This window comes from Macaca mulatta, chromosome 16 (assembly GCF_049350105.2).
Source record: "Macaca mulatta isolate MMU2019108-1 chromosome 16, T2T-MMU8v2.0, whole genome shotgun sequence".
Taxonomy (NCBI): domain Eukaryota; kingdom Metazoa; phylum Chordata; class Mammalia; order Primates; family Cercopithecidae; genus Macaca; species Macaca mulatta.
In genome coordinates, this window is record NC_133421.1 from 61,420,580 (window position 1) to 61,445,978 (window position 25,399).

Genomic DNA, 25,399 nt, shown 5'->3' on the forward strand with positions numbered 1-25,399 from the left:
GTTAGATCGTAAAAATCGCCGAGAAGTCAGACAGATACCCCTCACTGGCTCGAGAAAGTCACGTGAGGTCCATAAAGTTAGTTTTATGGTTTTGGGGAGTTGACACCGCGCAGTATATTTCACATTCTCCAGAATGTTAAGTGACACTTTAACTGCTCGCTGTGATGGGGAAGGGGGCAGAAGTAGGTGAGCACTCTTCCAGCCTGGAGCAGCCGGACCAGCCCAGAAGGCAGCAGCGGCCCAGGCCAGCATTCCCACAGTAAGTCGCTTTCAGTTTTCGCTTTTACCCCTTGCAATTCTGGGACTTGGGACTGGGGGAAGAAAACTTGTTTCCAGCTGGGGCTGTGGGGTGATGTGGGGGAAATTTAGCCTGTTTTATGCACCCAGTTCTAAGGGACTGTGTGCCTGAAATGAGTGCTCTCAGTTTCATAAGGCCTCATGGGTCGGGGGTGCCTGATTTTTACTAGCAGGAGTGTCTGACTTTGTGGGGAAAAGGGTTTGTGTAGGGGATTCATACTCCCTCAGTGCCAGTGGAAATTTAGGGACCAAGAAGGAGGGGTGTGTATTGCTGAAAGAAGGGGCCGTTGTGGGGGGCCACTTCACTGCTGGATATCTTCAGACAGCTATTTCCCCACCCTCAGTAAAGAAACTTTATGACATTCATTTGTCAGAGGTGTGGGGGGGTGCACCTCTGGGCACTTTTATCCGGATACATGTGAGCTGAGAAAAAGCACCGGGTAGGTGGCTGCTGTGGGCTGCCTTGCTCTGGGATGCTCTCTGGCTTTCAGATCTTTGAAGCCCATAAAAAGGGGTCCCTCCAGTTATCTTTGGCTTCATCAGGCTTCTCTGGGATGGGGAGCACAGTGCTGCTTTTGCTTCCACCTTCAGCCTGTTGGTCTCAAGCTAATCTTTCTCCTTGCCTCAAAGTAGGATCCTGAAGTCAGACTACGGAGCGGACAGAGTGGGCAATCCCCCCAGTTCAAAACCTAATTCCTGAACCAGGAGTGGGGGAAGGGAAGAGCTTCTTCTCTTGCCTAGAGGTGTTAGGTGTTTAAGTAGAACTCTGGCATGCCCTCCATAAATAAAATTAGCTCAAGAATACAAATCCCTCAACTGTCAGGAGGAAATAGGTTCAGGAGCTGGAAGAGAAAATAGGAAAGGTGCTCTTTTTCCCTCTTCTCTTCCGGGCACACCCTCAAAGGCCCCTTTGTTTTGTGGCACCATAAACCAGAGAGACTTCAGGATTTTATCCCCAGGGGTTCTGTTATTTTCTAGGGAAAAGTCACCCTTCTAAAAGTCAGAGGCCTCTTCCCCACCAAATTGATCCCCCTCCAATTTAAGACCTATGGGGCTAACTACCCTGTCACTCCTGCTTTCACCAGCCTGCCATCCCTTGATTCACCTCACCAACTGCCATAGGTAGTTTCTGGGATTGGATATGTGGCACCTCGAGGGGCTTCTGATCTTTGGGACAAGGATGGGGTCATAAGACTCCCTTTCTCCCATTAAGGGACATTGGAATTCTCCCCCTCTCCTCTTTCTCCTGAAGCCACTCTCTATTCCCTGAGCTCTCTATCCACTGTCCAAGCCTGACTTACAGGAGATCCTTAACAGGCTTTAAAAGCAGAGTCACCCTGGTTTGAAGACACATCATCCCAAGAATGATGAGGGCATTTGTATCCCTTAGAAAGGAGACACAGGTCGACTCCCAAAGGATCCCCAGAACCATTGAAAATATAAAGAAGTGCCAGAGGCACAGCTTCCACAGTCTTCCACTGTACAAGGCAGCGGAGTTGACAGACATGCAGAGAAAGAGTTCCGCAAGGGAGAGTCTGACCTGGGTCTCCAGGGGAACCCCATTCCTACTGTGCCCCTGGCTTCACTCTAATATACTTCCCTTTCTTAAAGCCCTCCTGGAAGCTAAAACCCCAGATAGCAAGGCCTGCTGCTGAAAAATTGTTTCTTCGCCCCCTCTCATGTCAGTTCTGCAGGCTCTGACATCTACTAAGCATATCTGGCTGGATTTTGCAGGATGGCAAAGAGCAACTTGGGGTGCCAGTTCCACCTCAGTGACCAAACCCTTGAAGGGTCTCCTCCAGCTCTAAGCGGGTCCTGGAGAAGATGCCTAGGCTGGGCTTTCCTCTTCTCCACTTCAGGCTCCCTAAGCTGAACCCCAGTCTGGTCTGAACCCCAACCAGGACAAGTTGGGGGAGGCAATGGGAAGTGTGAAGGGATTTCTGGCGCCAAGAACTCTCTCCTCTGCCCCAGACCTCTGTCATCTCCTCCTGCCCTCCTCAGGCTATCTCCCTCTAAGAAAGCAGCTCTACTCTCTCCAGAGCTTTGCTCTCCCTCCTCTCCCACCCGCTTTTTCTCTCTGCCAGTCCAGGCTTCAGCCTCTTGAGCTACAAGCCAGGCCGATACCCTCTGGCCAAATCTTCAACCTGGGGCAGGCCCCAGGAGGTGACAGCTGGAGATTAAGGCTGCAGTTTCTCTTTTCCCTTTGAGGCCAGCCTGGCCACCACTCAGTGGACAATTCAATTTGGATTTTTTTTTTGTTTTGTTTTATTTGGTTATTTGTTTTGTTTCTCTGAGGCCAATGGGTGGGAGGAAGTATAAAGAAGTGTAAACAGGAAAGCCAGCCGGGCCTGGAGTTCCAATTGCCCATATTTCATCGGCTTCCTCTCCATAACTGTGGCAGGGACACTTAACCCTTCCCTGGCTGTGAGAAGTTATTCTCTGAGGGCTGGTGAGCAGAATGGGAATATCCAAGAGGAAGCTCCTTTCCTTGACTGGTTCCTTTATCCCTGGGATTTGCATACCAAGGATTCAGAGCAATGGAGAAGACAGAAGCTCAGCACAACCCCCCAAACTCAGTCCCTTCCCAGGACTAGTCTCCCCAGCATGGACTTCTCAGCTTGGGGGACCAACCTGGTCAATCTTGGAAGACAGGGCTAGCAAGAATGGGCTCCCCTCTTTTAAGGGAGGGGATACTGGTAATCCTCCCCATTTTTGGAGTTTCTCAGAGTAATCGGATTTTGAGGCTGAGATCTGCCCACAGTGAGATTTATCGATTGCTGCAGCGTGGTTACACATCCATATTAATTAACACCGCCTGGAAACCGAGCTGTTTGGAGAGGGGAAGGGAGAAATGGGGGTTCCTGAAGCAGAATGGATATTTCTCCCTAAGTGACTCTGAGGTTGAGATTGGAGGACCCTCTCCACATGAATCCCCAGGCTTGAGGCCCCTGGAGTTCTCAGCAAGGGCAAGAATGACTTAGTCTCTACAGTCAACTTCACACACAAGTCTCATGGTGGTGATGGTTGTGGGGGTGGGGCAGGAGTGGATTAAATACCCCTCAGGTCGTTCCTGCAGGCCCCACCCCACTCTTCCTTGTCTCTGGTGGGTTTCCCCAGCCCTCTAAAGGTCTGTCTCCAGCAGAGGTTAACGAGCATCCTTTCTAGAGGGGTTAACCTCCCTCTCTTCACCTTCCTTTCAACTTCTCAAAGGTAGAGGCTTATGATGGTTTTTGACTTTGGTTTGTTTTATTTTGCTTTAGCGTCCCGTTGTTGTTGGTAGTGATGGTCTTATGGCCTTCTCCTTTCTCCTACCCCTCCCTCCAAAAAGTGATTAAAATCTGTTAAAGGATTTAATTAAGAGAGTTAAATGAAAAGGAAGGAGGCGCAAATGAGTTGGGGGAAAAAACCCACACCAAAGCTATTCTCAACGATTAAATCGCCATTTTAACAATATAATGGAGTTTGCATCCTGAAAGGGGAAATCAACGCTCATATCTCATCAATAATTCATAGAGTCCGGGATCATGCAGAGGTCAGCAGACGGGGGCAGCAGCGCCGGCCTACGTGGGGCTCCGAGCCGCTGCAGCATACATTACGCGCCACCGGCCACACCGCCGCAGCACCTCCACCGCTGCAGACCTGGGGTGGGGGCACGCCGGCAGGTTTAGGCGGATCTTTCGTTCTTTCTTTTGGCGAATTTACTGATTGCAGGCTCCAAGAGGAAGAGGGGAAATTTGGGAGCCTGGAGAGGATTGGACTTCCGGCAATTCGGGAACCTGTCGGATCCCAAAAAGCACCTTTTCCCCAAGTTTTAACGTTTCTCTTCCCTCCTTTTTCCTTTTCTCGGTGATTTAGGCGTCTCCTCTCTTGTCTCTTCTCCCCCTAAAGTTCCTCTTGGAGAGAAAAATGCACTCTCTGCAGTATCCTTTAGCTTCTGCTCCCTGGAAACGGTTCCTAGGCTGCAAGGCCGCCCTCTGGCCTGCCTCTCCCCGAGTGGATCCGGGCTGAGCCTTGCGGCTTCGGAGCACAGAGGCTGGTTTTGGTCACAGCGATCCCTGACCTCGGAGCCCAGTGGGGTAGGGCTGAATGCATCCAGGGAGGAAAGGTACCTCGCAGGCCCCAGACCATTTTGCCGTACCAAAAGATGACCCAGGCCAGTTGGGAAAGACACACTTAGGGGAGAAGTGGAGGGAAAGTGCCAACCTGTGTGGGGCGTCGCCTCTTGGGGGATTTGGAGGCATCATGGAGGATACCCTATTTCGGGGCTTCTGCAGGTTTGTCCTTAGGTGCGTGCATCTCTAATTCGTTTTCTTTTCTGTTTTCTGAATCCCAAAGGATCCTAAGGAAGGAGAAAGGAAATCCTTCCCAGTGAGAGGTGGTGGTCTGGGAGGCGATATTTGGGCAGAAGGGAAACCGAAAGCGCGCGGGTTGTCCGCACGGCCGCAGCTCTGGACTAGAGGCAGAGGCTGTAACATCCCGGAGCTGCCAGTAGAGTCCGCCTTAGACCAAGTTCACAGCCGGGCTGGGGCCTCCGAGGCGCCAGCGAACGGCCGCGCAAGGTGGCCCCGGGCCCCGCATTGTTGGGACACTGAGCTCTCCCTCCAGCCCTGTGAGCACAGTGGCCCCCTCTGCTCCCGAGGAGCCCCTGCTCCAAGCTCTTTCCACCCTTCACCCCAAAAATGCCCTTCTCCAGGTCAGCCCATTCTACTGCTCACCATAGGTCTCTTCCTCCAGCAACCTCTGCCCCACTTGGGGGTCAAAAATGAAGAAGGGTGAGTGGTCAAAAGCCCTTCCAGGCATCCCAATAGAAGAGACCGTTGAAAATGCGTGAAGTGGGTTCCGCGTCTTTTTCCAAGGAGTTATTTAATAGTCAAAAGACTCATCTTGCCCAGGTCTAAGGCCCTGGGGGAGTGGGGACATTGGCGAAAGGGGGAGGGGTAAGGAGAGCGTTTTGCCCTGGGGTTTCTGCGGCCGGCCGGCATAGCAGAATGAGACCCTGGGTGGTGAGGCCAGTGTTATTGCCGGAGGGGTCGCAAAGTTGGAGGGTCAAAAGTTTACACCATGCGTGAGCGAGCACGGCGGAGGCGACTGGGGCGGGGGTGGGGTGGAGCGGTGGGGGAGGGGGCTGTATGTGTGTGAAGACGGACCAGGGAGCCAGGGATGCTGGAGGTAAGGAAGATTTGTGGGTTGCAGAAGTGGGGGAGCAGAACTGGGCAGCGAAGAGGCAGATATCTGGGGAGGGGAAACTGAGGAAGGAAAAATCCCTTCTCCAAAAAGGGTGAGACTGGTGGTGGTGGTGAGTTGTAGAAAAGACAGCGCTTAGGGTGTGGTGAACCCTCTGAGCAATTTTCTCTTCCAAAGATAATCTTTGAGTCACCATATTAAATTTAATTAAACCTTCCTAGCCACACACATTTTAGAAATTCAATTAAATTACCCCCACGTCTTTGTAGGACTTCTGGCAGGGCCAAAGAATACTTCCAATGTGAAGGTTTGATTTTCACCAACATCAATTCACCCTGCTTGCCCTAAAGGGATCAAACTACTGACTCTTTCAATCCCCCAACCCTGGGAGAGGCAGGCCTGTTTTCCAGCACCCTTAACCCCCAGGCTGTGTCAGGAAGGTAGGGTCCATGAGCATGGGCCAACACTGGAGCCTTTCCAAACTCTCATTTGTCTCTCCAAATTGCTGCAGTTTAAGAACTTACCTATTGAAAGATTAGCTTGTTAATTCTCTCACTCTCTCCCAAGCCTCCATTTTTGTGTTTATCTTGACTCCTTCTCTTCCTATTTGGATGAGGGAGGAGAAATGCAAAGGAAAAGTACCAAATGGCCTCACAGAGATCTTTTTTACTGGAGTTGAAACAGGCAACCTGAAATGAACTTTGAATCCATGCATTGAGCTTAGCTCATAAGTAAATGCCTAGAGAGACTCAGTAATTATAACACTGGGGCATATGCCTATTTTGGGTCTTTAAATGACTGTTGTATTATGAGATGTCATTATGTTCTCTTCCAAGCGTTTACTATAGGAGGTACACTGTGGGCGTTTTTCCTTCTAGGATGAAGATAACCTGAGAGTTTCTGTAAAGATTCCTTTTTGAAACATGGCCAGACGAGACAAAGGTTTAATATCAAATTTCAAATAGATTTAACCCAGGGTTTTGACTAAACCAATTGGGTGTAGGTCCCTATTTCTGCTTAGTCCTTAGGCGAGTTTCTCTGCAGTGTCAGACCAGGAGGGAATTCCTGGAGTCCTGAAGAGACAGATGTCAAAGCCTGAACTGAAGAATCCATCTCCTTCTGTTCCAGGACGGAACGTTAGCAAATTTCGGTATAGACTGGAGCAGCCCAAGGTCCTGGGCTAGAGGGACCTAGGATGGGGAAGAAGTGGCCTCTGCCATTCTAGACCAAGCTGGGTGCCTTGGGGAGTTCTTTCTTGACCTCTCCCTACTAGGAGGCTACCACCCGACCAACTAGGCTGGAGCCCTGTCTCAGTCTATAGACTTGAACTGGGAGGAAGGGGAGTCACTTGACTCACCTCTGCAGGTCCCTAGGAGGCTGGAGAATGGGAGAAGTGTGTTGTAGGCAATCCACCAGATTCTAATCCTGGAGAGACAAACCCAAGAAAATCTCACTGTTTTAAATGCCTTCTTGATCTGCTCCTGAACCTCCTTGTGTGGTTGATGGGGGTAGGCAAAAGTGTTACTGTATTGATGAGAACGATTATTTGGGGGAAGGGGGAAGCTATTGTTTTGTATTTAAAGGACAGTTAAAGCTCTGAAAGTTATGTCCCCAGCTTTGACCATCCCAGCCCAGCACGTCTCTCAGGGTTCTATCTTCCTGGAAACTGCTGGGTTGTGTGGACCAAAATCTTGGCCCCAAGAGGTGGAGTGGTCATTTCTAGGCCCTGGAGCTTCCAAAGCTTTTGTAGAAATGAGGGTATCTCTGACACTTAGGGGAGCCAACAAAGCAGATGGAGTGTGCAATGGAGTGGGGATCCGGGCCCTGGCCATACAGGCATTTAGGGGTAAGGTTCAGGGAAGTGGCCTCTTGCTCAGGCCTGCTCTCTGGGGCCCAGATGCCCAAAGCCACGCTTTCAGTTTTCCCCGTGCCAGCCTCCTTCTCAGGCCTCAAAAGGATCCCACGTGAAACCCCACACTCTCTCTGGAACCAGAGCTGACAAAAATATGGGAATGATGGAAAGTCAAAACAGGGGCGTGGCCGACTGACTCTTATCCGAATGGGACTTTTTTGGGGTGGGGGTTGGGTGAAGAGAAGAGAAGACTGGCGAAAAGTCGAGCTGGAGAGGATGAGCTGAATCAAATTTCTGCTCTGTCATTTTTCTCCCAAGTAATGACCTACGCAAAATTCAATATGACCCAGCGAACTGCGCGAGCGTATTATAGTAACTGCCTGCTGGTGGGGGAGGCCGGGAGAGGGGTGAACCGCAGGTCACGGCGTCTAAAAATTATTAAAATGTTTGAGAGCCTCGTGACGCGCCTGTTTAACAAAGACTGCCAAAGTATGAGATTAATACGAAAACTTGCGCTTCCAAAACAAAAACACACCAAAAAAAAAAAAAAAAAAAAGTCATGTTCCGGCTTCTGAGGGAGCCCGTGGGTCTGCCCGCCGCCGCGGTCCGGTTTTCCGGACACACAATAGTGGACAGGAGCGAGCTCAGCTGTCGCCCAGCGCGTCCGCGGGCGGCTCGGCGGCCGGCGGGGCTGGGGAGCCTCCCGGTGAGTACCCTCGCCCTCGCTCGCTCTGGGCCTTTCCTCCGCGCCGCCGCCGCCGATGCGCAGGCCGGCTGGGGACTCGCCTCCGCTCGGGCCTTCGGTTTCACTCCCTCGCTGAGTCCCTTCTCCCCTCCGACAAAAGGTGATTCCTCGCGGGCTGGACACGCCCGGACGGCGGAGGGTGGCTGGGCGGCGCGAGGTCATGCTAGCAACCTGTGGCTGCCAGGAGAAGGCGGTCGGGAAGCCGCGGAAAGACCCGGGAGCGCAGTGGAGGTGGCTCCGATAGCGCGCAGCCCCTGCTCTTATTTTATTATTATGCGTGTTGCTGTTCGTATCCTTCTGGGCGGTGGAGGGGAGAGGCAGCCTCCCGCTCCGATGAAACCCGTCCTGGGAGTCGCCCATAAACCTTGTTCTCTGTCTCGGGCGGCTAGAGGGGTGTGGGGGGTGCGGCGCCTTGGTGGGATTGGCAGGTGGCGGCTTCCAGCCCACAGAGGAGAAAAATCTTTGCTCTCGGGCGCCAGTATCAAGGATACCCAAACCCGCGGTGGCTCTGCCCCCTGTTCCTCTCTCTTGGGGTGCTGGGGCACCTGGGCCGCATCCCTTGTGAAGTGTAGAGCAGCAGAGAGGCCCGGCAGCCGGCCCAGCGGCCCTCCCAAACTTCCGAAATGCCGATGGGTTGGAAGGGTTTCCGAGAGCTGTCGAGTTGAGAAGGACAGGAGGTATGGGGTGGGGGAGGGGCCTGGACGGTTGGAGTGGGTCCTGGAGACCCTAAGTGGCCTTTGACAAGATTTGTAAAAGGTCCCTGGTTGACGCTAGGGAGCTGGTGGGGATCCTAGCAGCGCATTTTGTCTGTGGGCCCTGGGCCAGACTCTAGTCTCCCTGACTGCCCAGATGGGGGTCTGAGATTACCTATTGGACCTTCTCTTGGCAAAGACAACAGTAGTGTAATAATAGTTTGCTTTTTTCTCCCAAATATGTGTGAGTTCAGCCTGTCTGGGAGAATGTTGATGTTAGAAATCAGGCCCAGAGGCCAACATTGGCAATTCCTAGATTTAAGATGAAAAGAAAATCAGAGGGTCTCTGGACCTAGTTGTGGGCAGATGGGAACTCTCCTCCTACCCACCTGCAAGGTCCCAGGACTGGGGATAGGCAGAGATCTCTGGAGTTTTGCAGTTAGAGGGTTGTTTTTGTGTTGTTCCTGTATTTGTTAATGAAATTGATATTATTTTGACTTCCTCACTAGAGATGCAAATATTTCTCAGACCTAGGGAGTTGAGTAGGGAGTCTGGGTGGGGTGGAGGTTTTTTCTATGCACATTTTCCCTTACTCTGTCACAGCTTTCACAGTCTCAGTTCCCTCCAGCCTCTCAGCTTAGTAAATTCACGACTTCTGGGAGCCTCAGAAAGTTGGTTCCGAAACCCCAGATGCCCATTTTGGTCCTACCACTACCAACCCAAGCAGGTGGCTAAGCGAGTTCGTATGTGTTTAGAAGGAAAGGACCCGCCTGGGGCTAGGAAGCTGGGGAAATGGGGTTCCTCCCACACCTCCCCAGGATAGACCCCCTCTCCTGGCTCCCAGGATGTGTGAGAGGCTGGGAGGGACCCTATATCATCTGGCTGCATCTTTTATTGTTCCTCATTGCCCTTCATTCGGAAATGAAACGCCTTTGATCTTTTCTCAGGTTGTAAACGGAATTGCCCGTCATTAAATATCGGGGCCCCATCTGCTTGGTCTCCCAGCATTTTTCTTTACAGCTGTTTCTCTCTCTTTTTACCACTGAATTTTTCCAAAAGGACTTTTATTACACCTCCTTCACACCCAGCCCTTTTCCTCCTCCCTTTGCTGAGAGGCGCTTTGGAAAATATCTAGATATTCGTTTGATCACAAACTAAAGGCTTGGAGGGGCAGGGAGGAGCCGATTGGAGTTTTGTTTTTTCTAAAAAAAAAAAAAAAAGTCCTGGGGGGAGGGGAGGGGCGCGAAGGCACCCAGAAAGGCTTGAATCTGACTTCGCGGCAGCCTCAGAATGACCCTTCCTCCTTTTGTGCTTAGCTAATGTTTACATCTCATAATTCATGCGCCACCGAGAGTTGCACGGCGGCGGCGGCGGCGGCAAGGTTCCCGTCCCTTTCCGAACTGGCTACTTGTAATTCTAATAGAAGAGAATTGAAAACCTTGTAATCCCAAGAACGGACTCGCAGTGCCTTTTTCTGTTCCCAGCGCTCAAAACTAGAACAAAACGAAATAAAACCAAAGCACTCAAACCACACCCCAAACGAAGAAGGCGCGGAAAGTAGGAGAACTGGAAAATTTCTGGGCCAAGAAGATCTGTCTGTCTTCTGTATATACCCTGTAGATCCGAATTTGTGTAAGGAATTTTGTGGTCACAAATTCGTATCTAGGGGAATATGTAGTTGACATAAACACTCCGCTCGTATTTTTCCAGAAGAAAAAAAATATATATATATATGTATTATTTTTCTGAATGAGGACAATCTGGTGACTGGCCACACGAAGACTCCTTCCTCTTTATTCCTCTTTCTTTTCCTCCTTCAACTGGTTAGAGATGGAGAAATCATCTACCTGAACTCTCCCCACGCCTGCCCCTGGGAGCCTTGGTCCTTTTTCACCTCTCTTTAAGAGGTTAATGTTATTGTTGTTGAAGTTTTAAATTTATATTCTCGTCCCAAACGCACCCACTTTCCATTCTGGGCTCAGAGAGGCTTTATTGGAAATTTCGAAAAAAATGACTCGTCTTCGGTGTGCGAAGAAGGCAAAGGAAATTTGCTTAACAAACGGATGCTGAGGTCGCCTTTACGTTTCAGTTCAGAACAAGATGACCTGGAAATACTCGATTACCAAGGGGTGTTATTTTGTGTGGGGGTACACACATAATACAACCTCTAGGGCTGTATTCCCAGTATCACAGGGATGTGAGATTTCTATTCGCCGCGGAGGCGGCGGCATTAGCAACAATTAGAACGTCTCAGACCCATGGTTAGTATTGCTCGGGTGGTTATGGAATTAGCAAATTGCTAATCAATTCTGCTCTCAAAAGTTGCAGGTTTTTTACCCCAGCGCTCTATCCATAGTGTGGGAAACCAAGTCGTTTCTCCGGGCTTGAGCCGCGTGGATTAAAGGGAGGAGTGGATAGGAGACGGGGGACAGACGGACTGACTGATACAGTCTAGCTAACTGCGCAGCTAAATGCGATTTGGAAGGCGAGGTCTCCCCGAATTAGTGCATGAATTTCCTATCGATCCGCCCGCGGTTCCATTCATCTCTGACAAGTCCCTCTGCGCACCCGCCCTCTAGCTCTGGACGCCTCCTCTCTCACCCCTACCCCTCCCCATCCGGCTGCAGAGAAAAGCCCCAAGCTCTATGCTCTGGCCCCCGTATGGGTTCCCCTTTCGAGACGGAGCCCCCAGCCCGCCAGTAACCTAACTCCCCATAGAGACGCAGGGTGCTAGGGCTCCCTCCTGCCGAGGGGAGGAGACTGGGGCCTATGGAAGGTAGAGAATGCTGGGCAGAGGTGAGGCAGAACAGGAGGGGCTACACCGGGAGCCCCAACTTCTTAAGGGATCTAGGGTTTGCGCTCTGCCCAGCGCCCCAACAGGCCCTCCAGTCGCAACCTGCGCGCGCTCTCTCCCTCTCTCTGATCCCAGAGAGAGCGAGGCAAGGAGGGGGTCGCCCCGCAGGAGCCCTATGTAAATCCTGGTGTTGGGTGGGTGGGTGGGGAGGGGGAAGAGAAGAAGGGGAAATAAACCTCTGTGGCTGGAGTGGGGTCCGGGTGAGCAGATTTCCTTATCCGGGAATCGCAGGCGGGTCGGCCATTGGCTCGGAGGATCACGTGGGCGCCTAACTTTGTTCACTTGACAGTAAGTAGGAGGGCTTTCGGAAACAGGAAAACGAGTCAGGGGTCGGAATAAATTTTAGTATATTTTGTGGGCAATTCCCAGAAATTAATGGCTATGAGTTCTTTTTTGATCAACTCAAACTATGTCGACCCCAAGTTCCCTCCATGCGAGGAATATTCACAGAGCGATTACCTACCCAGCGACCACTCGCCCGGGTACTACGCCGGCGGCCAGAGGCGAGAGAGCAGCTTCCAGCCGGAGGCGGGCTTCGGGCGGCGCGCGGCGTGCACCGTGCAGCGCTATGCGGCCTGCCGGGACCCTGGGCCCCCGCCGCCTCCGCCACCACCCCCGCCGCCCCCGCCACCGCCCGGGCTGTCCCCTCGGGCTCCTGCGCCGCCACCCGCCGGGGCCCTCCTCCCGGAGCCCGGCCAGCGCTGCGAGGCGGTCAGCAGCAGCCCCCCGCCGCCTCCCTGCGCCCAGAACCCCCTGCACCCCAGTCCGTCCCACTCCGCGTGCAAAGAGCCAGTCGTCTACCCCTGGATGCGCAAAGTTCACGTGAGCACGGGTGAGTGCGTGGGCACCCTTTCCCCCTCCCACCCCTGGAGCTTTACACCAAAGGGACCTCGGAGGCATGGGTGGGGGGGTGAGCTGGGGAAGCCAATTGTCCCCGCTATAAACTCGCCATTGCCAGAGATTTACGGTCGCCTGTTTTCAGAGCCACGTAATTACATCCCCCATAAATTTTTATGGCCTCGTGGGCCCTGAGCCTTTGAAGTAGGTTCCCCATCCTCTTCACCATTCTTACCAGCGACTTTTTCGCCAGGGAGATACAGTCTCAGTGAAGTTGGAAGTTGGGGAGGGGTGTAGGAGATGGAGGAGGAGAAGGAGGAGGAGGTAATCCGTATTTAAGCAGAGAGTTGAGTCAACTCCCAGTATTTATTTTTTCCTTTCTTCCAGTCTGACTCCTTGGCTGGAGAAGTAGGTAAAAGTTTTCAGTAGGGGCAGGCACTGCTTGGAATCTTGAGCAGCAAGGGTGGGACCTAAACAGAGGAAAGGTTTAGGGAAACCTCCCCTCCCTCTTCCACCCCCTTATTCTCCCATTCTGGGGGCCCCAAGCTGAGGGAGAGAGAGGAGCAATTAAAACCTTGGGGGAGTTCTCACATGTCCCCCCTCCCCACCAGACACCCAAACAACAAGGACACAGCACAGCTCTCCAAAACTTGGAGGTCTCTCTCATTCTTGGGTCTTGCATTCTTCCCTTTTCGTTTTTCCCCCTCTCCCTCGGAAGGAAGAAGAGGTGTCGGGAGAGGGAGGGAGGGAAACACTGTGTTCGCTGGAAGAAAGGGCTCTTCCTTTCGGGGGCAATAAAACTTTCTCTTTCTCCCTCTCTCCGTGTGTGTCCAGTAAACCCCAATTACGCCGGCGGGGAGCCCAAGCGCTCTCGGACCGCCTACACTCGCCAGCAGGTCTTGGAGCTGGAGAAGGAATTTCACTACAACCGCTACCTGACACGGCGCCGGAGGGTGGAGATCGCCCACGCGCTCTGCCTCTCCGAGCGCCAGATCAAGATCTGGTTCCAGAACCGGCGCATGAAGTGGAAAAAAGACCACAAGTTGCCCAACACCAAGATCCGCTCGGGTGGTGCGGCAGGCTCAGCCGGAGGGACCCCTGGCCGGCCCAATGGAGGACCCCCCGCGCTCTAGTGCCCCCGCACGCGGGAGCCACGAACCTCGGGGTGGGGATGGGCAGTGAGTGCAGGGGATGGGGTGGGGGGACAGGAGGGGGCCCTGGGGCCTGGGCCCCGGAAAAATCTATCTGCCCTCCCCCACACTTTATATGCGAATAAACGCAGAAGAGGGGGAGGGGAAGCTTTATTTATAGAAATGACAATAGAGGGCCACGGGGAGGCCCCCCCAGAAGCAAGATTCAAATCTCTTGCTTTCTTCCTTAAAAAGAAAAAAAAAAAGAAAAAAGAAAAAGAAGAAGGAAGAAAGAAAAAAACAGAAAGAGAAATAGGAGGAGGCTGCAGCTCCTCGTTTTCAGCTTTGGCGAAGATGGATCCACGTTTCATCTTTAATCACGCCAGGCCCAGGCCCATCTGTCTTATTTACTCTGCCGAGGAGAGGACGGGCCTCGGTGGCGACCATTACCTCGACACCCGCTAACAAATGAGGCCCGGCTCGGCCGCCTCCGCCTCTGCTGCTGCCGTTGCTGGAAGACAGCCTGGATTTCCTTTCTTTGTCCCCCACTCCCGATACCCAGCGAAAGCACCCTCTGACTGCCAGATAGTGCAGTGTTTTGGCCACGGTAACAAACGCACACACACTCTCCCTCATCCTCCGTGCCCGTTCACGGAGGGTCAGAATGACTGCTGCCCCACTTCCACCGTGGGGTTGGGGGGTGGGGAACAGAGGAGGGGAGCAAGTAGGGGAGCGGGTGGCCTTGACAACTCAGGAGTGAGGAGGGAAATTGAGTCCAAGGAAAAAGAGAGACTCAGAGACCCCGGAGGGCCTTCCTCTGGAAGGCCAAGCCAAGCCATGCCTGGCAGGGTGAGGGGCCAGTTGAGTTCTGGGAGCTGGGCACTACTCTGCCAGTCCAGAGTTGTACAGCAGAGGCCTCTCTCCTAGACTGAAAATGAATGTGAAACTAGGAAATAAAATGTGCCCCTCCCAGTCTGGGAGGAGGATGTTGCAGAGCCCTCTCCCATAGTTTATCGTGTTGCATCGTTTATTATTAGTATTGATAATATTATTATTACTATTTTTTTGTGTCATGTGCGTCCTCTCTCCTTTTCTCTTTCTGACATTCCAAAACCAGGCCCTTTCCTACCTCTGGGGCTGCTTGAGTTTAGAACCCTTCCTACTTGTGAATATCTGTGTGCTGTACAGAGTGACAATAGAAATAAATGTTTGGTTTCTTGTGACCAGCATAGCGTGTTTTTGTTGAAACATTGGCGTAAAGATATGGACAAATGCCACCCAGTGTATATTTTAAGCACCCTAGTGGGTTCAGCCTCACATTGTGTGTGGTTGAAGATTTTTTGTCAAAGAGTCTGATGGGAATTTTTATCTCAGAGGACTCCAAATTGTGGTGGTTGGTTTGTTTTCCTTTTAGGGTGGGTGTGTTTTGTTTTGGGGCTTTTAATTTTTTCCCTTCAGTCCAAAAATGGATTGAAAGGACTGGGAGGGCTGATTCCAGTCCCTAATGGGGGAAAATGTTTCATTGTAGGACACAAGAGGCTTAAGTATGGCAAAGCCTTTCATATCGTGATTTATTTGTCATAAGCAAATAAAATGCGGTTAAGCTGTCTCCTTCTAGACAGACGGCTCTTTGGTTATTAAAGTTCCGAGAGAGGATTCCATGAGGCTGGCCTCTTTCCTCGCAGCATAAGAAGGTATCGCTTTCCTCTGAGGTGTTTAAGGCTTTAATGAGTCTAATTTTTTGCACAGATGTTTCTGGGTGTTTGCAGGTTTTCAGAGTATTTTTATATTACAAAGGAGCTAGCCAGTGCCATAGCTCAAACTCTGACAAGCAAATAGATAATCAAGAAGACAAATGGCCTCTTTTGTGAAGCCTTGCTCCAGTATTAATTTTCATTTTCTTTCTCATAGAAAGTATCGAAAGTATGACTGGGGACCAAATAGCTTTCTGTCTCTGAGGTCCCAGTCACCCCTAGAATGGAGTGGGGGTAGGGGAAAGGGGTGCAGGTGACCCTCAGAAGTTCTGTCAGGCTGGAATTGCTTTTGTGCAGCACTGCTTAGAAGTTCTGAGGTCTGGGAGCTCCAGCCTCAGGGTCTCTGGTCCATTGGTCGTCCAGGGTGCAACCACCCCACCTCCAAAAAGCTCGGGGCTCGGGAGAGCATATGCAATTAAAAGTCGTTTTTTCAGTCCCATTTCCTTTCAGAAAATAAAAAGAACCAACCCCCCCGCCCGCGCATTTTATTGTTATTTATTTTGCATTCCTCCAGCTTGCAGCTCTGGTAGTTGGAGGCTGGGTAGGGCAGGGGGAACCGGCAGGCCGGTGTCCCCAGCCGCGAAAGGGCTGCTGAACTGTCCGTTTAAATGCTGCTGGGAGACTCATAAAAAATCGTCGTGGACCTGGAGGATGAGAGGGGCGAGCTTTATTTCGGTCGGATTGCGGTGTGGTGTTTTAGCTGCAAGGGGATGCCGAAGCCCCGAGTTGAGGGGGAAAATAGTTCTTAAAAAAGCATATGCCCCCCCAAGGAATGTCTCTAAAGAACCAAATCAAAGCTGCTCTTTGGAAGGTATGAATAGAATTTAAAAAAAAAGATTTCTATGGAGCTTAAAGTTCACAGCCATTCTGTGTAGACAAGAGCTAAGAAAAATGTGAGAATTATACAGAAAACCATTAATCACTTCTTTTCTTTAAATACGTATCCTCTCTCCTTTGTTATTATTCAACAGCAAATCTCCTCAGACCGGCTGTTGGGGGAAAAAAGTGTTAGCCGTCTCTCCCGGATCTGCAAGGGAGAAAAAATTTGGAACCATAAAGTTGAAAACTTTTTTCTCTCAGTTTGGAAGAAGCCCTTCGTCATGAATGGGATCGGCGGAGTTCGGGCGAGAGGAGGCGAGAGGCGCAAAGGTAACAAAGCCCTGGCCCAGGCTGGCGTGTTTTGATCGTTTTATGAGCTCTTTTCACAAGCGAAAGAAGAAACACTCTCTCGCCTCCTCCTTTTTGTTTTTTAACTCTCTTGGCTGGGTTTTTACGGTGGATGCTTGGGCAGGTTTGCTCCCTTTTATGATGACTGATGCTTGGGTCAGAGGGAGAGAGAGAGGGGCCTCAACACCTGGAGAGTGTTTGAATTGGTTGGGACTGAGGTGTCAGGACCCATGAAAAACCCCAGAGAAGAAGGTTGTTCTGTGAGGCAGTTCAGAAGCGCTTTTCTGGTTTTGGAAAATGCAGGCAGGCACAGCGAGCTCCAGCATGTGTGCATGGGTGTGTCTAGTGAGGTCCACATGTGGTCGGTGTGTTTCTGTGACTCTGCTTGTCTACACTGGGGACTGGTGTCCCCTATGCCTGTTTACCGGTGCGATGCTGTCACTGCTGCCTCCTGGAAAAATCAAATCCAGTGCTTGAATGGAATGTTCCAGCTTTGGAGCGGGTATAAATGGATATATGTTCTTGTTTTTCTTCTTGTGTCTAGCTTGGGATTCTAGACAAATACGTGCTGCTCTCTGGAGCAGGAAACTGCTCAGTTCACAGGCGAGGTGCACTGATGCAGAAATATTTCTCTTCTGCTCTGTCCCCCCAGCCTTCTTCCTGAAGGAGCAATGTTGGTTTGGTTTCCCTTTGCTCTCCTAATTTGAGGTCTCTGTTCTCTCCTCTGCAGCCCTGTTTCTTAGGCTGAGGGAGTCAGTGGGCTCTGCAGCCGACCTGAATGTGTTGGCCCTTTTTCCCTGAGGCCTCACTTAGGGTTTGGAGGCGGGAGGCTGGCAGGAGAGAGAGTTCATGGAGAGGCCACGTTTTCTAGGCGATTAGCTCAGTATTAGAACCACAAAATGACCTCGGAAGCCCCTTGACCTCGCTGAGACTGGACATTGTGTTGGCTTTTGCCTCCTGCCCAGGAGGGAGAGTCACACCTCTGCAGGGAGAGGTCCTTGGCCCATCATATGTCCCATCTTCTCCAACCCCTCTAGGCCCCAAACCCATCTTTGCTATTTTGAAACTTTTGGATTATTTTTCTATTACTGTCCATTGGGGGAAAAGACATAAAGATTTTTAGCCCAACGGTCCAGTCGGGGTAGGAAAGTAGGGTGGTTATCTGTCTCTCTGTACACAGTACCTTTAGCAGTCCAGACTCCAGCCATCCTCCCGGCACCCCTCCCAGGTCCAGTTCATCTCTTTACTGTTTCACTTGGAGGGAACTGAACTGAAGGAAGAAAGACAAAGGGAGAAGATATGAGAGGTTGGAGGGGCCTAATCCTCAAGGCCTCAGAGGGCCCGAGGAATAAACTCCTGAGCTGCGAGAGAAAGGGCTTCTGCCATGAACATTGCTTCACAGGCTGTCATCTCTCTGAGGGCTGACATCCAAATCCACAGCCTATCAACCCATTTTCTGAAGTTCCTTTGTTTAGGAAGCTATTTCTACAATCACCTTTACCTCTTTCCCCTAATTCTTAATCTCCCCAATAACCAAAAAAAGCCCTTGGAGTGCCTCACCCACCAGAGGAGCAAGGGAAATGGGAGGAGGATCAGTGCAGACTATTCTGAGTACTTTCCAGGGCCTGCTGTCCCAGCTTAGCCAAAGTTTCCAGAAACTTTTAAGAAATAGGTGGAGGATTTGTCAAAGAGTGAGCCCTGAACATAGAGCCTTTCCAAAAACTGTTTTCTGTTTGCTGTATCTTAAAAATCCATACCAGCAGCCACCCTCTTGGGGAGAGACAGAGACAAAGAGAAAGAGAGACAGACACAGACAGACGCTGGCTGGGAGGACGAAATGTTCCCCTTCAGTTAAGACTAGGAGAGACAGAACCTTGCTGGGATATGTGGGTTGTTGGTTTGCATTTTGTAAATGGTTTCTTGAAATTTGGGGACTCTATTTCAGGCAATAAATAGCTGGAGTGGTTGATAGTCTCTCCTTTATCCCTGGGTGGCATAAGTAGAGGGGCTGGAGGCCTCAGGAAGGAAAGAGGATGAGCACAAAGCAAGCTAGGCTGCTCCTGGACTAAAAATATTTGGGGCTCAGGGAGATGTGCATTCATTACCTATAAGGGCAGATAGCCAGTTGTGGGCCCTCTATAGGCTCAAGTGACAAAGACCTAGTCGCCAGGGACTTTACAAACTGCTTTCTGCAGTGTGAGGATTAGGGCCCATCAAAGGGAAAACGAGACAGACCATAGTCAGAGAAAGCTGGGGTTCACGAAGGAGAACTGCCAGATCTCCCATTTCCTTCACTCCAGACAATCCTAGTGCCACTCCAGTTCTCCCAACCTTCTGATTTCTTTCCCTCTTTCTCCCCAGTTCCCTCGGCCCTCCCCATTCTCTCTCCTACTTCCACCCGCTTGTCCTGGGCAGAGGGGGGTTGCCCAGTCCTGCCAGAGCCCTCGGAGGCGGCCCCAGCACTGGCAGTGGGTCTCCCTGGGAAGTGGTGGCTGGGGAGGGGGTCTGGTTGGAAAACGGAGTTGGGAAGTTTCCCAGCGTGAGTTGAGCGCTGACGGATTTGTGATCAGCCATAAAACTGGCGCGTTCAGATTCGTAAATCAATCTCGCCTTTCTCACAGTGTAAACGTTCACTTTATCGGCAGCAAGAAAGTGCTCGGCTCGCGATCAGGAGCTTGTTTATTTGGACGTGGACATTCCCAGGATCCAAAAAGAGTGTGGTCATTTTAACAGAACCTGCTGGCGTGCCTTCGTGTCATTTTGCTGTTCTTTTTCTTGTCCTTAAAAATTATTTCTCCGTTTTAGAGATTGCTCTCTTCCCACATCCAGCATTTCTCTCTCCTCTCTCTCTCTGCTCTCTATTTTTATTTTAGACTTTAGCAGAGTTTTTCTTTGGAGGACCATTTTTAATGGATTTGTGGCCAGAACCTTTCAGGGAGTTGCCCTCGCTGGAGCCGGGAGCAGGGCCCACGTCGGGATCAGGCTGAATTCAATACCAGTCTGTGTTTTGTATCTGGACAATCAAAGCTGACCACCTCCCCTACAGAGTCCAGGCCTGGCCGGCGCCCCCACCCCATGAGGCCAGAGCAGATTCCAGTGCTTTTGGCTGGGGCAGAAGCTGTGCAGCTGCCACTGTAGCTGGAACCTCCGAGGCTGAGACCGGGGTGGCTGTTTCTTTGGGGTTTGTTAAGACAACCGGGCCCTCAACCTTCTCTCCACTGAGTTGCTTTTGGTTTAGACCCCTTCAAACAAGCTGGGGGAGGCTCCTCAGATCCCTGCTCCCCTACCCTAAAGCTCATTCTTCCTGGATTCCCCGCCTGCCCTGGAGGCTGTGGTCCTGGCTGCCTCGAGAGCTGCTGAGGACAGATAAGGCTGCGGCTTCTTCAGGAATGTCTTTTCTGCTTCCCTTTGCATCCCCACCCCCACCCCATGCCCCGGCCGAGAACTCTGATTCTACTTGCAAGTAACTGGTCAAGTTTGGGCGGGGGATTGTTCTTGTTTTATTTTGTTTATATTTGAGGTGAAGGGGTCTGTGTGTCTCTCTCTTTAGGCCTAGGGAATAGATAGTCCCTGATATTTAACCCTTTAACAGGCACAGCCGTTCCCCATCTTTTTCCCATTGATCAGCCTCCATTGTTTGTTGATTGGAAACTCGGGGTGCTAACACCTGGGAAATAGGGATCCTGGGGCTGCCAGGCTGACTTCAAAGCTTTTCGTCTCTTTTCCCTCCTCTTCTGTTCAAATCTCCAGCTGTCTTCACTGGTGGGTTTGGGAAGCGGGGGGAAATGAGACAGGGTGTGACATAGGTAGGGAGAGGCTGACAGTCCGATTCTTTTGTGTAGAAACCTTAGTCCCAGTCTTTGTCTCTAGAATCTATTTTCAAACGGTCAGTCACATTTGGTTTCCTATAGTAGTAACAACACAAGAGGGAAAAAAAGTCCCCCTTGTGGTTATTCTCAACTCTAAAAGCTCCAGAGTAATCTCTTCACCCTGTCCCTTTTTTGCTCCTTCAAAAGGTACCAGAAAAGATCAAAATGAGAATAAAGCCAGAAGTCCCATTCTTTATCCACTTATACCACGGACTTATGAAGTGTTTATTTTCAAAGTGGCTCCTTCAGAAATTTTGTCCATTATTTAGGAAGTCCCACTCAAATAAATACCCCCAGGAGTGGGGGAGAAAATGCAGCTGGGGAGGAAATCTTAATCCTAAAGGATGCAGAGAGAAGAACTGGAAGCTGAGAAATCCAGGGGCTTGGAGAAGGGCTCTGTGCCCACCCCACCCCCACCCCCCAGACGCCCCTGCAGACTATTTCTGCACCTCCACGAACTAAGCAGAAGCAAGAGGAGAAGGGAGAGAGGAGAGGTGGGCTGTGGGTAAGTGTGTGTCCAGAGGGGTTAAGGAGCTGCAGATGTAGTAGGTATGGATGTGAGTGTGGGAGACAGACGGAGACCTCACTACTGTTCCATTGGTGGGTTCGGGGGGAACTTATTTTGCAGGAAAATTTCTCCTCCTGAAGGGGAAGGTCATAGTGGTCCTTTGAGCCTGAAATCGAAAGACCCCCTTCCCCCTCCCGGTCACGTGATTCATTAAATAATTAATGCCGAGGTTGCAGAATAGATATGTATTCGTCAGGAAAATCGCAGGCTCGGTCTCCCTGTTTCTGACGTGCAATTCAACTGTCCTTTGAAAAACAAGCCTGTACCCCGAGAAAAAAAAAAGAGAGAGGGGGAGAGAGAGGGAGAGAGAGAGAAAAAGAAAGGGAGACAGCAATAAAACAGCCCCGCAGCCGGAGCCACACCGCGGGCTGGGGTATTGTAAGTAGAAGGGATTTCTCACTACCTACCGCGTCTTATATGTCCATGTAAATTTATTGTTTGTTATTAATGTTATTGTCGTAAAATGTGACAAATAGCCATCTTCATTTCCTGCCATTTCTCTTCACACGGTGCTCTGTGTGTTTATACCCATTGAGGCATTGCATAGAGATTTTAGGAATATTCTTCTTTTCTCTCTCTCTCTCTCTCTTTCTCTCTCTCTCTCTCCCTCTCTCTCTCCCTCTCTCTCCCTCCCTCCCTCCCTCTCCCTCTCTCCTCCAACCTTTTTCTTGATTTATAGCAATATGGGTGTCAGCTTCTCGGCCGGCATGCCAGCCATTGTGTGTGTGTGCGCGCGCGTGCGTCTGTGTGTGTTTGTGAGCGAGTTGTGTTGTTTATGGCCATGTCTTCGATAAATCATTTTTCACGGAAAATGATGTGGAAGCTGGGCTGTTTCTGCGGCCGGCCAGGAGAGAGTCGCTCTCGGAGGCACTTCCTCCCTCTCTGCTCTGCTCTGCTCCCAGGAGTTGGTTATTTCAGACGATTTACAGTAATATATCAGCAGTTAATATGAAAGCTCTATAGCTGGAGGTCTTAAATTACAGCATCTGTGATTATCAATTAAAGCGAGATTTGTATAAATTTGGTAAACCAGAAATGCCTCATTGGCATACAAACCCAGTCAAAGACCACAGTCTAATATAAAAATTATATTTGTGAGCCTGATAGAGCCAACATTCCTGCAGCAGCAGACAGAGCTCTATTTTTTAGCAGCTCCCCTCCAGGAGTTTGGCTTCTCCAACTCCAGCCCTGGGTGAACAAATCCAACTCTGAAGGCAGAAGGAGCCTTAAGAGTAAGAGAGGTGGAAGTGGAGAAAGAAATTACTGGAGTTGAAGGCAAAGATTTTTGTGATCAATGGAGACCAAATCAAAGTTCTGCGCGATTGGAAAGGGATGGGAGGGGTTCCGTTACATTATTAAAGCTTAATTTATAGGACTGATGTGTCTGGGCGGTGGTTGAAGGTGGAAAAGGAGTTACCCAAATTGGGGGAGACAATGGAGGCAAGCAGAGGGTGAAGGGCAGGGGGAGAAGCTGAAAGCTTTGGCTCCCCACCCTCCTGGCTAACAAAACAAGGAAATGAATTCATACCCCAGGAGCCTTCCTTTGACCTGCTGAAACAAAGAAAAGTTTCCTCGGCAGTGAGGGACTCTGTGTTTGGGGCTAAAGTGGGGAGAAGTTCTCTGAAGTTTTTCTAGAAATGTTCTAGGAATCAGGTGGTCCCAGAAAGTTGGAGTATTGGAGGATGTCAAGTGTGTTCTTTTAACTAAGTCCCCATCCAAAAAGGGAGCAAACGGGGTGCAGATTGGAGAGGCAGGGGAAGAGCTGTTAACTTTCCCCTATAATTTCATGTGGAGGTCACAGTTCCTTCCTACTAGGGGAGAGGCTGCTGGTCAAGAGCAAAGCCAGAGGTGGCTTTGGGGAATGTTCTACACTGTACCCCAAAGTTGTGATGGATGAAGTGCAGAGGGCCAGAGCCTTCGCCAACTCCAGTCCCAGCTGTTGGCCGCTCATTCCCTGACTGGAGCCAGGCCAACTGACTTTATAGCCACGATTATCTGTGATATTTAACTCTGCCTGCTAGTGTAAACCTTTGAGCAGGGAAGTTAGAGCAACGCCGCACCCAGGTGTTAATTATTCATGGCATCCGCTAGCTACGTGGAGTGGCAGCTCAGGCCCCAGTCCCCGCAGCATCCAGGAGCTCGCTCCCACACTCTCCTCCAAGTCTCATCCATGTTAACAAGGGAGTTAACACACTGAGTCTCATCCATGTTAACAAGGGATTCTCAATGGGTGGTGGGTGAAGCCTCCCAATTCGGGAGTCTCTGTTGAAAAGGGTTTGAGGAGAAAGAGAAGGCCAGGACCCAAGGCTGGGATAGGTAGAGGCACTGCCTGACCTGGATAAAAGGAACTGGGGAAAGTCTGGATTCAGGGGCAGCTTTGACAGCACTGAAGATTGTGAGGAGGTGGGAAGGGCTGGCAGAAGCAGCAAAGAGACCTGGGGCATAGGGGTTCCAAACCTTTCAGTCTCATTCCCCACCCACTCCTTGAGTGTTGGAGAATCCCTCATACATTCAGTGTGGGAGGCAAGCATTTCTACTTCTCCCTCACCTGGAAAGTGTCGGGTGGTGGAACTGTGAAGAGGGTGAGTTCTCCCTCAAACTGGTGGTCCACAATTAGGGCAAAGTCTTGGAGTTTTTGAGAGAGCAGGGAAGGATCACCTCATCCATGGGGAGGAGGAGGAACATGAAAGAGAAGGAAGAGGGTAGAATCATTTGTATTAGCTTCTGAATTCAGCATGCTTTGAAAGATGGGAAAGATCTGCTCTTTGGGCCAGCCCATAACTAACGTGGAGAGCCAGTCCCACAGGCCCCCTTCCCCCTGCCTGCGTTTGCAACTCCTCCTCCCCAACCCTTTTCCATCTCCCCTCCTGCTGCTACCTTTGCCTGTGACGTGGAAGTCTGACCAACCACCCCCCCACTCCAGCAGCTTTTCCTCTTTATTCTTTCAGCCCTCTTCAGGTCTTTGTCTCCTCTGGCCCAGAGAAGGGGAGATGACACTGATACCCCCTCCCTCCCCCTTTCCCCGACGCGCACAGACTCTTCCCCAGGAGACAAAGCAAGGGCACCATCCCTTGCCACCATTTTCTGGTATATCCCCTCATGTGATGCCCAATGCCTTCCATCCAGGCATGTGGGCCTACCCCAAATCAGCAAGTTTGAAAGGATTTTGTTGTTTATATGTACATTTGCTTCATTTAGCTATGAAGCACCCTGTCTCTTACAAGTCCTGCACCCTCCACCCCATTGATTTGCTTTTGTGTTGTTCAGGGGTTGGGGTAGAATGCATCTGGGAGACAGAGCTCTGGGAAAGCCGCTGACTCTGTCTTCTCCGGTAATTCTCTGCTGGTATCCTCTCTATATAATTGCAGTATTTATCTCTGTGCCTTTAAGAAGCCAGGCTGCTAACGCTTGCTTTAGTGACCAGAGGAATTGTACAGAAAGATGAAGAGTGACAAGAGGAAGAGAGGGACCCAGAGAGAGAACAAGCAGCAGGATCCCTTTCTGGGGTGGAAAGTCAAGGCTGAGCCCAAGGAGGGGATGACAGGGAGAGTGGAAACAAAGGCCAGTCAGAGGGGAAGGGAGGCTGTCCTGGAGCAAGGAGCCCCACAACTCACAAAGGGACGCGCACACACAGTTAAGTGAGAAGGGAAGTGGGAAGGAAACTACTCCCTTTGTCCTCTTCTCTCTAGAAGATAATTTCTCTGGACAGAGGGTGGGTTCCCCCACAGAGGAAAGGGAAGAAGAGACTCAACCTAATGAGTGAGCCCAGAAGTGATTTCTGGAGACACTCCTAAATCCTTTGCAAGGCTCAATTCAAATTCACTAAAGACACTGAGAGAGACAGAGTTTGAAAAAGACAAAGGGGCCGTGAGAAAGGAACCGAGACAACAGAGATGGTTAGAAAAGACAGAGAGACCCAACACAGATAAAGAGCCCAAAGACCTTGGGGAGCAGGCACAGAGGGAAGCTCCTCCAGGATCCCTGGTCCCTAGTAGCCTTCTTTACAGGAAGCTGCCCAAAGCCCAGGCCATCTCAGAAACAACTAACTCTAGAGTAGGCCCTTGGGGGTGCTAAATCAGGTGTGAGGCAGCTGTGGCAGGATCTGAAGTGCCAGGGAATGGCCAAGATGACCAGGACACTTCAGCCTCCACCACCATCGCCAGCGTCAGTAACTTAATCATTGGGACCTCCCCAAACAGAATTTCATCATGGGGGTGGGGGAGTTGGGACTAGTCGTTGACACCTGGACCCTGCAATCCTTTCTTGGCTTTTCTTCCCCTTTGTGGGTTTGGTCTCTTTTTTCTCTAGGGACCTGGAGAAGTTGTTGATCTTCCAGCCGCCTAAGAACTTTCACCTCCATTCCACATCTCCCTCAAACTCCCAGCCTTAACAAGCGGATGCTTCCCCTACTAATCTCCTTCCTCCCCCACCTTACAGGAAAGAACAAGAA

General features: G+C 50.9%; 2 protein-coding genes, 1 long non-coding RNA gene and 1 other non-coding gene across 17 annotated transcripts in view; 3 read left to right on the forward strand and 1 right to left on the reverse strand.

Annotated features, from left to right (window-relative positions):
• The first annotated feature begins 129 nt into the window (after positions 1-129).
• HOXB3 (homeobox B3) overlaps positions 130-25,399 on the forward strand; it is a 41,393-nt gene continuing 16,123 nt past the window's right edge. For 3 of the 14 annotated variants that reach the window (XM_077971327.1, XM_077971314.1, XM_077971309.1), the window contains exons 1-2: positions 130-259; positions 16,317-16,494. Coding sequence is in view for 8 of the 14 variants with exons in the window: in XM_077971309.1 (XP_077827435.1) it covers positions 16,446-16,494 (49 nt within the window). In the remaining 6 variants the exon portion in view is untranslated. Of the gene's footprint in view, positions 260-4,635; positions 8,040-8,153; positions 8,179-14,954; positions 15,286-15,332; positions 16,157-16,316; positions 16,495-25,399 lie in introns of those variants that run through there. The other 11 variants (XM_077971306.1, XM_077971307.1, XM_077971310.1 and 8 more) reach the window with 8 other exon arrangements.
• Positions 4,500-12,818, reverse strand: LOC106994016 (uncharacterized). Its single transcript, XR_003723782.2, has 4 exons — positions 12,697-12,818; positions 6,839-6,906; positions 6,006-6,084; positions 4,500-4,636 (listed from the first exon to the last, which is right to left on the reverse strand). It is a non-coding gene; the product is annotated as an uncharacterized LOC106994016 (long non-coding RNA).
• On the forward strand, positions 10,360-10,468 carry MIR10A (microRNA mir-10a). Its single transcript, NR_032369.1, has one exon. It is a non-coding gene; the product is annotated as a microRNA mir-10a (primary transcript).
• HOXB4 (homeobox B4) lies at positions 11,599-14,814 on the forward strand. The gene is made up of 2 exons (XM_015119389.3): positions 11,599-12,456; positions 13,296-14,814. The coding sequence occupies exons 1-2, from the start codon at positions 12,000-12,002 to the stop codon at positions 13,592-13,594; spliced, it is 756 nt and encodes a 251-aa protein (XP_014974875.1). The 5' UTR covers positions 11,599-11,999; the 3' UTR covers positions 13,595-14,814.